At 54.7% G+C, this 15,171-nt stretch overlaps 1 protein-coding gene across 2 annotated transcripts in view; it reads right to left on the bottom strand.

Moving 5' to 3' along the window:
* Positions 1-14,853, bottom strand: part of CDH23 (cadherin related 23) — a 394,909-nt gene extending 380,056 nt beyond the window's left edge. For both annotated transcript variants that reach the window (XM_089897635.1, XM_089897636.1), the window contains exons 1-2: positions 14,054-14,853; positions 7,595-7,672 (exon numbers count right to left, since the gene is read on the bottom strand). In XM_089897635.1, the coding sequence (XP_089753761.1) occupies positions 7,595-7,672; positions 14,054-14,120 (145 nt within the window). In that variant the 5' untranslated portion in view covers positions 14,121-14,853. The remainder of the gene's footprint in view (positions 1-7,594; positions 7,673-14,053) is intronic.
* Positions 14,854-15,171: the final 318 nt, after the last annotated feature.

The following is a 15,171-nucleotide window of genomic DNA, read 5'->3' as shown; positions in this document are numbered from 1 at the left end:
GTCTGTGTTGTTATCAGTTACTGAGCTACACTGCCTCTGTACAGGTAGCAGGCGGAAAAGCCCAAACCGTGCTCAGAGCACACACCCAGATGATGTTTGGGAACCACCCCCGCTGGACTCCTCATATCCACGTCCCTCTAACCCTTCAATTCCTGTAGTTTTGCCACTGGCCCTTGCCAGGGAGCTGCTTTGTGGGACAATGGCCCCCTCTTCCCTGTGGCGGTCCTAAGGAACACTCCGGTTAAGGAAAAACTCATTCTCATCCTGTGGTTCTCCATCCTCTCCTGAGAGATGATTTCTTCCCCTTATTGAGACAAGGGAAGAGGGATACAGGGTAGGATAAATAGCCCCTCCCGGGGGACACCAGGTACAGAGAATGGTCCAGGAAAGACCCAACCCCCTCCCAGATTCCCCTCTAACCTGCCCCTCTTCATATCTGCTCCACAGCCTCATGCCTGGACGTCATGCCATTCCTGAGGGTGTGCTGCCCACGCCCCCGCCATTCATGTCAGCATCCCCGCATCTCCCACGCTGAGCCCAGTGGGGCCTGCCCCTGCGGCGACTTGTCTGCGTGCTTGCAGGCACACAGCTCCTCCGTCTACTGAGACCGCGGATGCGGGTCAGCCCACCTGAAAATTGCTCTCGCTGAGTCCAGACGAAACAGCTGGGCATTGATGGAGTTTGCAGAGAAATTAATCAGCGCCGTCTGGCAGTGGTGCCAGGCGCTGCCCGGGCCTGATGCATCCTAATGAGTCCTGAGCTCCTGCCTTAATGGCTCCTGACAAGACTAATTTAGCCATGTAGGTGATTAGTGCGGGCATTATCACCTGAATTGAGGCTCAAGACGCTTTGGAGGTCTGGGAGGGTCTGCCTGGGGAAGTCGGCTCCATGAGCAACCACCTTGGCGACACACAGAGGGACCAGGACCAAGGGGAGGGGAATCGGCAAGACATTGAACATCCACTCAGCCTTTCATTCTTCCTTCATCCCTCTACTCATCCGACCAGCAATTGTTGAGGCCCACTTTGTACCAAGCGCTGTGCTTGGCGCAGAGGACATGTGCCAGGAGGCTCAGCTTGCTGGGCTGTACAGTGGACATGATGCCACTTCTCTGGGATTCACTGTGAGGCTCTGGTCGGAGGCTGGCAGTCAATAAACGCTAGCTAATAGTATCGTTCTACAATCTTATATTACACATGAATACCAAAATGATAATTAATTGTAACATTGATATTAATTAAGATAATAAGTAAAAATGAACAGCCGATGGGGAGTTACACACAAATAACCATGATAGGACTTGCTAAGAGCTTTCATAGAGGTGAATTCAAAGCAAACAGAGGGTGGGGGATGGCGGAGGCTACGGCACCTCCCAGGGCAGGTGACATCTGAGCTACACCTGGAAAGATGAGTAGGGATTCACCAGGTAGGGAAGGGGAAAGGGCCGGAGGGACAGCGCAGGTGAGGGTGTGGCGGCGAGACAGAGCTGAGGTGTTGGGGTGCTGAGCGGTCCCCGTGATGGTGAGCAGGTGAGGAGTGGTAGGTGACAGGCCACGATAAAGAACTCTCACTCCTTTCTCTAGGCGCTTGGGAGGCTTTGGACTGGCGGTATTTAGAATTGGGATAGGAGGAGTGACCTTGGGACCCAGCCCCAAGGGACACTGTCCCCCTCCAGGACCTGATGAGTGAGGACTGGGGTGGCAGCCAAGGTAGACGGACTAGATGTCCTCCACCCACTCAGAACTCCTAAGTCAGCTCGGTGCCTCCAAGCCAGGTTTCATGCTGCTGCTTCTGTGTCCCTCCCTGGAGGCCAGACAGGGCTCGGTGCCCCGAGGGTCCCCAGCAAATATGCCACATACAGCCTGGGGTGGGCAGGCAGCTGGGGTGATTGAAAACATGACCCTCGCACGGTGTGGGCTTTGCCGTTCACAAGCGCAGGCACAAACAGCATCTGTGCCATCTGGGAGACATGCTCTCCTGGGCGCTCTCCCTGGGCAGCCATCCCTGTCATCACCAACACCTCGCTCCTGACACCCTGGGGAGGGGGGCCCCTGGCCTGAGACTCCAGAAGGATGGCGAGCAGGCATGGAGCCAGCCCCAGCCCCTGCCCTGGAAGGTTCCCCCCGCACTCACGAACTCCAGACTTCACTCCTCCCCCAAGGCACCTCAAGCCCCAGGCATGAGCCAGGCACGGGGTGGGGGTGGGGGGCAGGGGACATAGAGATGGCCCAGGCACCTGGAAGCATTCACAGGGCAACAGGGGAGACAGATGAGCAGCTAATAACAGCACTGCGACTGGGACTAATAGAGAAGGAGAAAGCAAAGGAAGCAGCCCTTGAACCCCGCCTGGAGAAAGCCAGGAAGGCCACACAGAGGCGGCAGCATGTGAACTGACTTGACCGACCAACGGAGGTTCATCACGTTCCAGGAAAAAGGAGCAAGAGGTAGGAACTCGCCTTTCCTGCTCGAGGAACTGCAGGGCGACCGGTGTGGCTGGGGTGGAGCGAGCTGGGGGTGTGGGGAAGGAGGTGAAGTCTGAGTGGTAGCAGGGCCTGGACTGCAAACAGCCTCGATGCCATTTAAGAGCACAGTTTTCACTCCAGGTGGGTGATGGGACTTGAGCTGACCTTGTGACAGGCTCTGTCTCAGGTTGAAAAGTACCACTTGGCTGGGAGGGTGAGAAAGGCTGCAGCAGGGCAGGGGGAGCAGGGGGACCGCAGAGACCATCGGGAAGCTGTTGGGATAATGCAGACTTGGCCTGTGGTGGTAGGAGGTGAAGCGGTGAGAAGTGGGAAGATTCTGGAAATATTTTGAAGATCAAGCCAAAAGGATTTCCTGATGAACTGGATATGAGGTGGAGGGGGGGGGAAGGGAAGAGTCAGGGAAGACCCCAAGTTGCTGGTCTGAGCAACTGGAAGGCTGGAGTTGCAACTAACTGAGATGGGAAAGGCTGCAGGGAAGCAGGGGTTTGCAGGGAAGATTGGGAGTGTGGCTTTAGACTGAGGTTGAGAGCCTTTTAGACATCCACGTGGAAGTGGATGCAGAGGTGGTATATGAGCCTAAAATCTCTGGTGCGAGGAGGCCCAGGCAGAAGGTAGAAGCCTCAGGGCTGTCAGCACACAGGTAGTACCCAGAGCTACCAGACTAGGCATGGCACGGGAGTGAGAGCATGAAGAAGAGACAGAGGAGCTGGGCCCCAGGGCCCTCCAGTGCCAAGAGGCCCTGGAGAAGTGGAGGAACAGGTAAAGGAGACTGAGAAAGCACAGCCAGAGGTGATGTCCTGAAGGAAATAAAGATAACTGCTGAAAGGCCACAAGGCCTGAGGATTAACGGTCAGCTTTAGCCACAGGGAGGTGGTCAGTGGTCCCGACACGAGCAATATTGGTGGAGTGTTTGGAGTGGATTGGGGAGGGCGATCGGAGACAGCATCCTTGCCCCCTGTCCCTCATCCTAAAGGTGCCACGAGGCCATTCGCTGCCGACAGCCAGGGCCGAGGTGTGGGCTATGCCAACCAGTCTGACCAGGCATCACGTCTCCACTGTGCTCCTGCTCTGCCCCACCCAGGCCGGGCTCTGCTGCCAGTGACTGAGGTCCACGTCCGCAGAAGACAAACAGGGACAAGGGGGGCCTGGATGTTAACAGGCCAGGGGAAGGCAGAGCTACTTAATGACTTCATTTGGCTTCTGTCTTTTCCAGCTGGGAGATGGTCTACAAAAAGAATATCAGGCAGAGGGAACTGGAAGCTGAGACAGGAGGAGACAGAGATGGAACATGCAGCCTCCGCACGGGATTTCAGATGGCTGGGCCGAACCCTCCCATTGCGCTCCCCAGCACGTGGCCGCTGGCCCGCGGTCAGAAAGTGAGGCAAGAGCATGAAAAGTGGGAAGGCTCAGAAGGTTTGGGGTGAATGAAAGTCCCAATCTCTAACCCAGGAGAGCACACTCACAGAAATTACATTCTGATAGAGCCTGTAATCAAACTCTACCTTCCATTCTTAAAAGGAACTTAAAAATGAATTAAAACACTTAGGACACTGCCTCAAGCACTCAGTAAACATTGTTAGTATAATAATATATATTATATATATATATAGTATGTCATATGTTATGTTATCATTATTATTCTGTAAGGCTCCAGTGGTCAAAATTAGGTGCAGTGGGTGGTAGTTGCAGGGACAGATTTCATAGTAACATTAGGAAGACGTTTTCATTCCCAGAACTGTCCCCACAGCACAGAAGTGAGCAGCCTGGTAAGATCATGAGTTCCCCTTCATTGGGGGTCCAAGCAGAAGCCGGATAATCTGTCCCAGAGCTGGAAGTTTGGTCTGCCCGCAGCTCTGACCTACTCCTCTGGTAAGCTGACATTTTCAGACTAGTTTGGTCTCTGGCTCTAGCCACTGGTACCAACCACCCCACTGGACCCAGCTCACCTATGTGTTTGTCTGTCCCCCTTGCAAGCCCGTGGCTAGCAGGACAGTCCAACCAGCCATCCCTGGGACACACATAAGTTCTCTTCTGTGTAACAACAAAGCATTCTAGGTGTGGAAGCTTTGGAGTTAACTATAGTGTATGTATACAGCCCAACAATCCAGAAAGGAGACTATTCCATCCCATTTTACAGTTTGGAGCACTGAGATTCAGAGAGCAAAGGGTTAGTGAGAGGCAAGCCTCAAAGTCAAGTCTCTAGGCCACCCCATTCCACATGGCAGGCAAAGGGCCAGTCTCCTTGCCAAGCTGTTTCCACCCTTACCCTCACCCTGGCCACTGCTGGTCAGAGGTCTGCACCCTGCTTTGTCCACGTGAGTCCATATGCATCCTCTGAATGGCCCAGGGCAAGTAGGTGACAGCACTCAGTGGAGGTTTCCAGGGCTGTGTTATCTGAGGGCCCAGAGATGTGACACCCGGGGCTAGCAGGACTGCCCCAGCTCAAGGCCACTGGGCCCATCTTTCCAATGCCCTCTCATTGGTGAGATGGGGAGATAGAGGCCCAGAGAGGGGAGGCACTGTGCCCAACGCCACACAGCAAGGAACAGAAACTGGGCTCATGACTTTCAGGGCAGAGCTGTGCTGCCCCACCCTGATGCAAAAGGAAGGGAGGAGGGCAGGAGGATGCGGTCCAGCTCAGCACTGGCCCCTGCCCAGACGGATGAGCAGAGCTGTCTTCCAGCTCACTGAACCCTCTCTCATTCCTGCGGCCTCCCAGAGCCAGGGATCAATCCCCACTGCATCAGATGCACCCCCAGCTCCGCCCCGTGCTGTGACTGCCAAACACAGCCATAATGGGGCTGAGTCCTGGGAGTCACTCCTGGAGGCCAGTTGATGCCTGCGTTTGCAAAAGACAATCAAGAACCAGAGCCAAAGGTACCTGGAGCAAGCCCTGCTGGAGGGCTCGCTGGGGGCGTCCAGCCCAGGGTGTATCACCACCAGCACCGGCCGAGCAATAGCCGCCCCTCCCAACCCCGTCACCCTCCCTGCAGCACAGGCACTCAGGGCGGAGCAGGGCAACGCAGGGCCACAGATGGGGTGACGGGGCTGGCGCCGCTCACCCGAGGGGGCCTTCGCCTCTCCCTGCCAGCAGCCCGGCTCAGTGAGTGGCTGGCCACACCTCTGCCTCAGGGGCCTGCCTGTCCCAGATATACTGCCTCCACCACAAAGGAATCTCCAGGAGGATGAGGTTCAAACAGACGCTTATAAAAATCAGCCACAGGAAATAGTGTGTGAAGCAATGGAAAGGACCCGTTCAGGACTCTGCTCAAGAGCCACCACCACCTCCCCCAACCTCTCCTGCTTCCCCCTGCTCTGCCCTGCCCCCAGAGGCACGACTCGGCCCACTTCAATCCCCACTGGGGCTTAACCAGACAGCCGACCTAGCCTCCATCACCCGCGACGCTGACTTCGAATTCCTCTCTGAATCCACAGCACCCAGGCCTGGCACAGGGGGCACCCCATCTATATCTGATAAACTGATGAATGAACTGGAAAGAGCAGAACCCCTAGTGGTGATAAACGCTGCTAACATTCATCTTTTATGGATCCACAGGCACTGGGCACCTCTCTGCTGGCTCCGCGGCAGCCGCACACCAGGTCTGGGCCTGCGGAGGAGCCAGCCACAAACACCACCCCCTGACCCAACTCAAAAGGGAGGAACCAGCTCAGCAGGGTCCCCAAGGGACTGCCGGCCGTCCTCTCCACCCCTCAGAAGGTGAGCTAAGCCTCTGGAAGGACATTCCAGAGAGGCAATCTGCCTCCTTCCTGGACACTTCAAACACCCAGATGCCCAGACACCAATCCCCAAATCCAGCCTCACGATGCTGATGCATGGGGCTGCTAATCATCAAAAGAGTGGCCACTTTCCACACGGTGGGTCCCCACAGCCCCAGACAGTGTCACTGGGCCATGGGGACAATCCCCACAATAGTCAGAATACCTGCTGTGCCCAGCACCTACCCACACAAGAAGGAAGAGTGGAAGGAAAGACCTCTGCAGGGGGCTTCTCATGCGCCCCTGCAAACAGCAGGGGAGAGTCTGGGGCCCACTAAGGCTCCCCTCTTCAAGCAGAGATTTTCTTTGAAGAATATTGCATCTATGTTTGGTCTTACACATATGAAAGAGTGCTTGAAAAGATCTATTAGTTAAGTATCTTCACAGCCCTCCCCTCTCCAAGCCATCCTGCTTCATTTTCAAGTGTAAGTGATGCTCCAGAAAGATGCACCATGCTGGCTGCCGATGCATGCTGCTTCTGGCCCACAGCCCCACCCTGATACCCATGAAGCAGGCAGACCTGAGTGTAAGGAGCCCCAGGTTACAAGCACTTTCTCTAAAATGACACGGACAAGAATGAGATGACACAAGAGGGAGTGCTGGTGGAGGTGAGTGGCACCTCCTGGCGCTGTTTTCCTCCGTGCTCATAAGAACTAGCACCTTCCCGTCGGCACAGCTGCAAGATGGGTTTGTTCAATTCAACCCCATTTCCTGAGAAGCTTCAGGGTCCCTAGAGCTGAGCTAAGGCCATGGGGCTATGCGTGCCGACCTCCAGCTGCAGGTGTAGGAGCCGGGCCCTCGGGAGGGGCTCGTGAGCATAGACCTAGGTGATGAGGTGACTCAAGCTGGGGGCGGGTGGTGAGAAGCGGGTACCAGGATGCTCGTGATCGCTTCCTAGATATTTTTTTTTTCTAATGACAAAAAAACAGGCATACTCAGTGCAGAAAACTCAGTAATCACGGAAAAGTACAAAAGGCTACAAAACAAACTCTACAAGAGCTTTCATCTTCAAATTTTCACAAGGAAGAGGAACAAGGCGTTTTGTAGGACAAAATTAGTGCGGAAGTGAAAGTCAAGCAACTTGGGCTCAATGTGATAAACTCTTTGACACTGAGAGCTCCTCTCTTTTGGAATAGGCCACCACAGGAAGTAATGAGTGTCCCATCCCTGGAGGCAACCAAGCAGAGGCCACACGAACACCCATCCGGGACCCCATGGAAGAGTTTCCAATAACAGGGGGAAGATCAGCTCAATCTCTAAGATCCCTTTCACCTGTGGGAAAGGAGCCCACCTCACGCCACCCAGCCTGCCCACCAGCCCTTGCACCAACTCACCCACAGGCGTATCCTCGCTGATCAGCAGGTATGTTTCAAAGAAGTGGTTGATGAAGAAGGGCAGTCGGTTCACCTGGCCTGGAAGTTAGAGGACAAGAGCATCAGTCAAGTACCCTCGTGCCAGCTCCATGCGTTCTGCAAGGGGCACAGAGTAGGGGCTCCAGTGGGCACTGAACCTGCTTCCAGTGCCGAAGACACCTTTCCAGGACCTTGGCAGCTCACTGTTCTGCCTCGAGGCATATGGGGAGTAACGCCAGTAGGCAGGCAGAAGGCTGTCAGGTCGTTCGCTCAGCAAGGCCACGAGCCACGTGTGGCTATGGAGACCTGGTCCACACCAGGATGTGCTGAAGTGTAAAATACACACAGGATTTTGAAGATGTTGTACGAAAAAGTGGGTGTGAAATATCTCACTCGTCTTTTATATTGATGACGTGGAAATGATAAGATTGTAGCTATACTGGATTAAGTCAATACATTATTAAAATGCGTTTCACCTGTTTCTGTTCTAATGCGCCTCTTAGAAAATTTAAGACCACACGTGTGGCTCACATTGTATGTCTACTGGGCCTCCCAGCTGTAGATAGACTGGGAGCTTGGCAAGGACAAGGGCTGTCTGCTGTGTTAAGTGCTGCAACCCTGGTGCCCAGGACAGGGCTTGGCACTTAGAAGGCCCTCAGCAGCTATTTGCCGTGTGAAGGAGTGGCCAGCTGATGCCATGTGATTAATACCAACAACAATGATAATAGCTGCCATCTACGGAAGCCTCCTCTGTACCAGCCGCTTATGCCATCTCCACCAGTCCTCACGGTCCAACATGTGCTGTCCCGTCTGCTTGTTACTACTGAGGAAAATGAGGCTTTGAGGGGGTAACTAGTAACTTGCCCAGGGTCACACAGCTGGTAAGTGTGGCATGGGCCGTACTGGAACCCAGACCTGGAAGCCTGTGCAGGTAACCCTGTACCACTCTGTGACAGCCTCAGGTTGGGGGCTGGCTCTGGAAGGGGACAGCGTGATACCTTCATGGGCTGAGGAATTTCATATCTATGAAGAGTCCCCCATATCACAAGTCCCTCACACAAAGCCTCCCCAAGGCTGGCTTCCTCTGTCCCCTGAGCAACCCCCCAGAGGCCTTCAGTAGTATGGTATAATATGAAATATATTTGGTCTCTGCCCCCAGTTCCTGGCACAGAGCTTCAAAACTCCTTGCAATTTCCAGAGTGATAGGAGTGTCTTTTGTTATATCCATAAGGTGCCCCCTTGACCACACCCAAGTTTATGCCAATGAGGTGATTTATTTTTTATCTTTAAATTTTTAAAAAACTTTTTATTGAAGAATAGTTAATTTATAATGTTGTGTTAATTTCTGGTGTACAGCAAAGTGATTCAGTTATACATACATATAAATATATTATTTTTCATATTCTTTTCCACTATATATAGTTTATTAAAAGATAGTAAACATAGCTCCCTGTGCTCTACAGTAGGACCTTGTTTATTTTATATATAGTAGTTTGTATCTGCTAATCCCAAACTCCTAATTCCCCACCCCCTCCTTTCCCCTTTGGTAACCGTAAGTTTGTTCTCTATGTCCATGAGTCTGTTTCCATTTTGTAAATAAGTTCATTTGTGTCATATTTTAGATTCCACAGATAAGCAATACCATTGGTATTTGTCTTTCTCTGTTTGACTTACTTCACTTAGTATGATAATCTCTAGGTCCATCCACGTAGCTGCAAATGGCATTATTTCATTCTTTTTTATGGCTGAGTAGTATCCCATTGCGTATACATGCCACATCTTCTTTACGCATTCATATGTTGATAGACATTTACGTTGCTTCCATGTCTTGGTTATTGTAAATAGTGCTGCTGTGAACATTGGGGTGCATGGATCTTTTCAAATTAGAGTTTTCTCTGGATATATGCCCAGGAGTGGGATTGCTGGATCATATGGTAACTCTATTTTTAGTTTTTTAAGGAACCTCCATACTGTTCTTTGTAGTAGCTGCATCAATTCACATTCCCACCAACAGGGTAGGAGGGTTCCCTTTTCCCAGTGAGGAGACTTAGAGTGGGGCCTCTACAGAGAGCCTCAGGAAGGGGCTGATCACCGGAAAGACCAAGTGATAAGATGGGGAACTTTCAGCCCACCTCCAACCTCTAGGGAGGGGAGGGGAGCTGGAGATTTCCAATATTTGATGAGCTCCCAAGTTGGTGAACACATCCATGTGCTGGGAGGATGGCACGCCTGGAGAGGCATGGAAGCTCCACCCGACCCTACCCCCCCATAGCTTGCCCTGTGCATCTCTTCCATCTGGCTGTTCCTGAGTTGTATCCTTTATATTCAACGAGTAAATGTAAGTAAAGTATTTCCCTGAGTTCTGTGAGTCATTCTAGCTAACTGAACCTGAGAAAGGGTAGTAGGAAGCCCTGATTTATAGCCAGCTGGTCAGAAGTACAGGTGGTCTGGGACTCACCACTGGCATCTAGAGTAGAGCTGAACCCTTAAATCTGTGGAATCTGGCACTAACTCTGGGTAGACAGCATCAGAATTGAATTGTTGGACACACAGTCGGTGTCTGGAGAGTTGGAGAGCTGGTTGTTGGTATTGGAAAACACCCCAGAAGGAGGCAAATGAGGGCACTTCCCCCTCTGCCCCTACCAACCAGGGATGGGGGAGCTGATCGGTCTCACATGGGGCCGACATCATGCAGCACACACGTAAGCAGCTCCTGCTGGGTCTTCCAGGGGCCCTGAACATGGGTGGGCTGCAGCCCTCCCCTCCCTCATTTCTGCTGACCTGTCTCCCTCAGAGCTTGGGCCAGGCTCAAGAACACAGAGGCTAGTACTTCCCTCATTGCTGGAGACCTCCTAGTGGGGAGCAGGCAGAACTAATGGAATCTCCACCCCCACCCCCTCTGCTCAGGCACCCAAGCTGATGTCATTTCTGGTTCTGCAAGCACTGTAGCCTCTCTCTCCCCTCCTGGCCAGGACTTCTGGCCCTTTTGCCTTCACTTGCCAAATTCCTATTTATCCTTCAAGTTTTGCCTTAGATGTCCCTTCTTCCAGGAAGCCCTCCCTGACCACCACAACTACACATATGCACTCACCCACACACTTCCACCCTCTCATATGAGGAACCTAGGGCTCCTCACACACTGAAGAGCCTCAGAAAGGCTCAGAGGCCAGTGGTCAAGGGCTTCACCTTTGTTTGTAGTCTCCCTGTGCCTCTTTCTAGTCATATGACCTCCCCATGCCTCAGTTTACTCAGGTGTAAAATAACGATAACAATAGGACTTACTTCTTGGCTGTGTTGAGTATTAAATGAGATTACATACATAAAGCACTTAGCGCCGTGCTCCCGCACACAGCAAGCTCTCGATAAATGGTAGCTATTATTAATATTGGTATTAATGACAGTGCTGCCTGCTCAGCCAGAGGGGGAGGCTTTGGATCCCTGCTGGGGGCTTTGGGCTCCCTTACGGAAAACAGCTGAGCCAGGGTAGAAGGCTCAGGGGCGACCAGGGAATTCGGCATGGGCTCAGGCTGGGGCAACGGGAGGGAAACCAGCCAGAAAAAACATCACCTGCAGCAGCATCGTTCGTTTTCAAATTTTGTTTTACAGGACCTGCCGATAGTCAGCCACTGAGAGCTCTGCACGGGTGGCTGGGCAGAGCCTCGGGGACGTACGTCGCTTGCCACATACCAAGCAGGACCGTGATCTGGGAACAGGCTCCCACCCTAGGAAGCCCAGTGGCCTTGGGCTGCCAGTGGGGACTGGAAGGGTGATGCGAGGGTGGGAACGGGGGGTGCCCACAGGTGGCCTGTTCCCTTAAAAGACACTTTTAAGGCATGAAGGCTGTGTCCTCCAGAGGCAAACCGCTGCCTCAGGAGCTTTGAGGCCTCCGGCCAAGTGGGAACGTGAGTGCCCATGCGAGGGGAGGGGACAACGGGCGACTTCTGTGGAGGAACGAGAGCCCAGCTGCCCGCACCACGATGCACCCCTCTGTCCCCGCCCCACACATGCTCATTCCCTGCTTTGGCACCTACTGTTTGTTCTGCCCTGGACGCCTTCTCCCTGCATCCCTGGCCCACTCACACTTATCCTTCCCTACAAAGTAGATGCGGGTCCACCAGCTTTAAGTATTTATTTCAACACTGCTGTGGCCTCTCCCGCTGCGGAGCACAGGCTCCAGACGCGCAGGCTCAGCGGCCACGGCTCACGGGCCCAGCCGCTCCGCGGCATGTGGGATCTTCCCGGACCGGGGCACGAACCCGCGTCCCCTGCATCGGCAGGCGGACTCTCAACCACTGCGCCACCAGGGAAGCCCAAGAATCAAGTTTTTAACCACCACAGGCCTGAGGGGAGAAGGGAGACGGGGAGGCTCACACAGAAGGCAGATTCGAGCTGTGGTGCTGGATGACAGGCCTTCCACACGCGGCGAGGAATGGAAAGATCCCGGAAGGAAGCAAAGCTGGGCAGATGTGGAGGAGCGGAGCCGTCCAGGCACGTGATGTGGGAAGGACAAGGCATCCACCAGACCAGGAAGCACAGACTTCACTCAGAACCGTGGGATGGGACAGGGGATTCCTCTTAGGGCTTGAAGGACACTGGCAAGTGGCAGAGCCTGGACTGGAACCAGGAAAGCCCAACCCCAGCCCAGGCCCACCTGCCCAGGCCTCTGAAGGCACAATGGTTCTCGCTGAGGTCCATGTTGGGCACAGCCCTAGACCCCGCCCTCAACTTATGACAGGGAAGGTGCACAGGACAGGGAGCACAGCGCGGCGACCAGGTGAGGCCTTGTACGCCCTGCCACTCGCTGCTGTGTGGCCTGGGCAAATCGCTCTACCTCTCTGGCCACCGTTTCCCAGCCTCAAGATGAAGACAAAAAGCCCTCACTGCCCTCTCACCCTGCCTCCCTGCCAGAGGTGTCCTGTGCACGGCGTCACTGTTATGATGGCTGCTGCAATTTGGATGCGTGAGCCGCCTGTGATCTAGAGAGCTCAAGGGGAGACGGCACCTCTTCTAGGAAGGCAGCCAAGCTGTTAGCACCTGTTATATTTCTTTTTAACGGGGAGGGCGGGGGAGGGCATGAGTGTCCAAGGTCACAGAGTCCCTGAGGAGTCTGAGGACACCAACAAGCAAACCCAGAGGGTCAGAGCTGAGGGTCTCGGGTGCCCCTCACTGAGCCCTCCCCGAATGGGGCTTTACAAAGGAGAAACTTGACACCTGGAGAAGCAGCTGGCCCAGGGGTGGAAAGAGAGAGGGTCTGAGACCCCTTGTGGCTCTGCCCCGAGAGGCTTTGAGGCTGTGCCATAACCCTGCGCTGCTTGGATGGGAGTGAGCTCCCCATCACAGGGGCATTCCAGCAGAGATCCCTCCCAGCATGGAAGCCAGGAGACCGGACCTTCAAGTGACTCTCGGGCAGCAGGATGCCAGCAGCAGTCCACCAAGCATGAAGCTCTGGTTTCCTCCAGAGGCTCCCGGCTCCCTGGAGTGAGAGAAGGAGCTGACGCCCCTCAGGAATATGTTTGCCTGTGTCGCCAGGCACGCTCTGCCCATAGCTCTTCCCTGAGGACACCCTGATCCCGTGGGACACCGAGCCAGCTGTGCCTGCTGTCCTGGCCTTCCTTCGTGCACACCAGAGCTGCTTTGCTCCCGGTGTCCAGGAGAGGCAAATGCCCAGGCCTTTCCTGGCCTCCTCCGTGGGCGCTAAAGCTGGCACTGACCTGGCTGCTGCAAGGCCGGGGGAAGGAGGGCTGCCCGCCCTGCAGAGAAGAAAGACTCCTGGCAGCCGCACCCTCGCTCAAACTATTCCCTCCTCCAGGGTTCCCTTCTTCCCTCTCCCCCCTTTAAAACGACTTCTCAGTCTTCAGAGCCCAGATGAAACGTCTCCCTTCTGGCTGGGTCTCTCCTGTGCCCGCAAGTTCAATTAATCTTTTCTTCTGATGGGCTTCTCTGGAGCTCTGTACATCCTTTATTACCACTTTATCCACCCTGCTTAGAGCAATCCTATCTGTGTCTTTCTCCCTGGTGAGCCCCTGAGCGCCCGAGAATGTCATTTCTTCCATACCCCCAGAGTTGGACACAGTAGGGCACACAGTGTCACACAGTAGGTGCTCAAAAGACAACTGTGAAACCGACTAGAACTGGGGCCAGTCCCCGCATCCCAGAAGAAGGACAGTTCACGGCCATAGATGCCTCCCCTTAGAGCTCAAGTATTTCTCAAGTATTTCTCCTCCCCTTCCCTCATGTGTCCCAGGCCCTGGAGATGGCTGGTATTTTCAGCCCTGTGAGGGCTGCAGAAGCAACTGAGGCCCAGAAAGGGAAGTGAGTGCCCAGTCACACACACGGCAAGGCAGGGTCTTGAGAGTCCCAGAGCACAAACACCAACCACACACCGTCCAGCCTGGCCTCCCATGCTCGCTGTGGGGAGAGAAGGCGGAGGACTGAACTTACCACAGCATCCAGAGATCAGCACAGACAGCCAGACCACGAGGCAGCTGGAAGCGACGTGGCACCTCATGGCTCCTGGGGACAAAAGGAGGGGAGGGTGAGAAACGTCCTATTGGAGCGCCTGCTCTTGCAGGCTGTGCAGCGCTGCCTTAGCCCTGCAGCTCTGGGAGAATTGGGCTTGAGAAGGGAGGAGAGAGAATCGGTGCAGACGGGGGGGCGGGGCACATGGGGAAGAAGACAGGGTCTGTACCCTGGGGTTCTGTCATTGTCCAGTGCTGAGAGTGGCGTGGCACGACGGGGCTGAGGGCATGGGCAACAGTCCCCTCTGGGCCCTCGTGGAGGCCGACTGCACGGCTTGTGCGCAGGGCTCGGGGGGCACAGGGACAGGTTTGTGACACATGCGGGGCTCAGTGGGCAGAGGGAGGGGCTGCTGCCTCTATCCTCCAGGACAGCATCCCTCGAGGGCGGTGGAACCTGGTTTAGTGGGGACAGAGTTAGGAGGTGGGTGCTGAGCAGGAACCCAGGGGTCTCAGAGCGGGTCGGCAGCCGCCACCCACCCCCGCCCCGCCAGCCAAAGTGCCCAATGAACATGTCTTTTCCTGTTTTTATATCTGCAATATCATCTCATAACCTTGGATATGAAAGCAGCCCCCAGGCCATGGTGTCCAAAGAGGCACAGAGAAGGGAGGTAACCTGACCAGGGCCCTCCAGCAAGTCTGTGGAAAGCTGGAGCCGGACTTTTCTCTCTAGCTAAGCTCTAGAGAGAGCTGGGGTCCAGCTGCCAGAGGCTTAGCAAAGCAAGCTCCCATCTCTAAGTGTAGTGGGGTGGGGGTCGCGGGTGGGCGGAGGGAGGGCTGCTCCCTCCCGTTGCGGCCGTGGCCTGCCCGGCCCCATTACAGCAGGGCCACGGCCCTCTGGTTCCTTCTTACGCCCGCAGCGGCTCCGGAGCAGGCCTCCCTGGAGACCAGCAGTGACACCGGGAGGGGCCCATGCTCCTCAGCTGGGGATCCCTGCCTTCCGCTAACGCTGTCTCACCTCCGTGTCTCAGCTCACGGCCCACTCACCTCTGCATCCCCACACATCCTAGCCAAGGGCCCACACATCCTCCTTCAGGGAGCACC

Source organism: Delphinapterus leucas, chromosome 16, assembly GCF_059928025.1.
Source record: "Delphinapterus leucas isolate spDelLeu-1000000601 "Yukka" chromosome 16, BTC_Dleu_Yukka2, whole genome shotgun sequence".
Classification (NCBI taxonomy): domain Eukaryota; kingdom Metazoa; phylum Chordata; class Mammalia; order Artiodactyla; family Monodontidae; genus Delphinapterus; species Delphinapterus leucas.
This window is presented reverse-complemented; position numbering and strand designations above follow the sequence as displayed.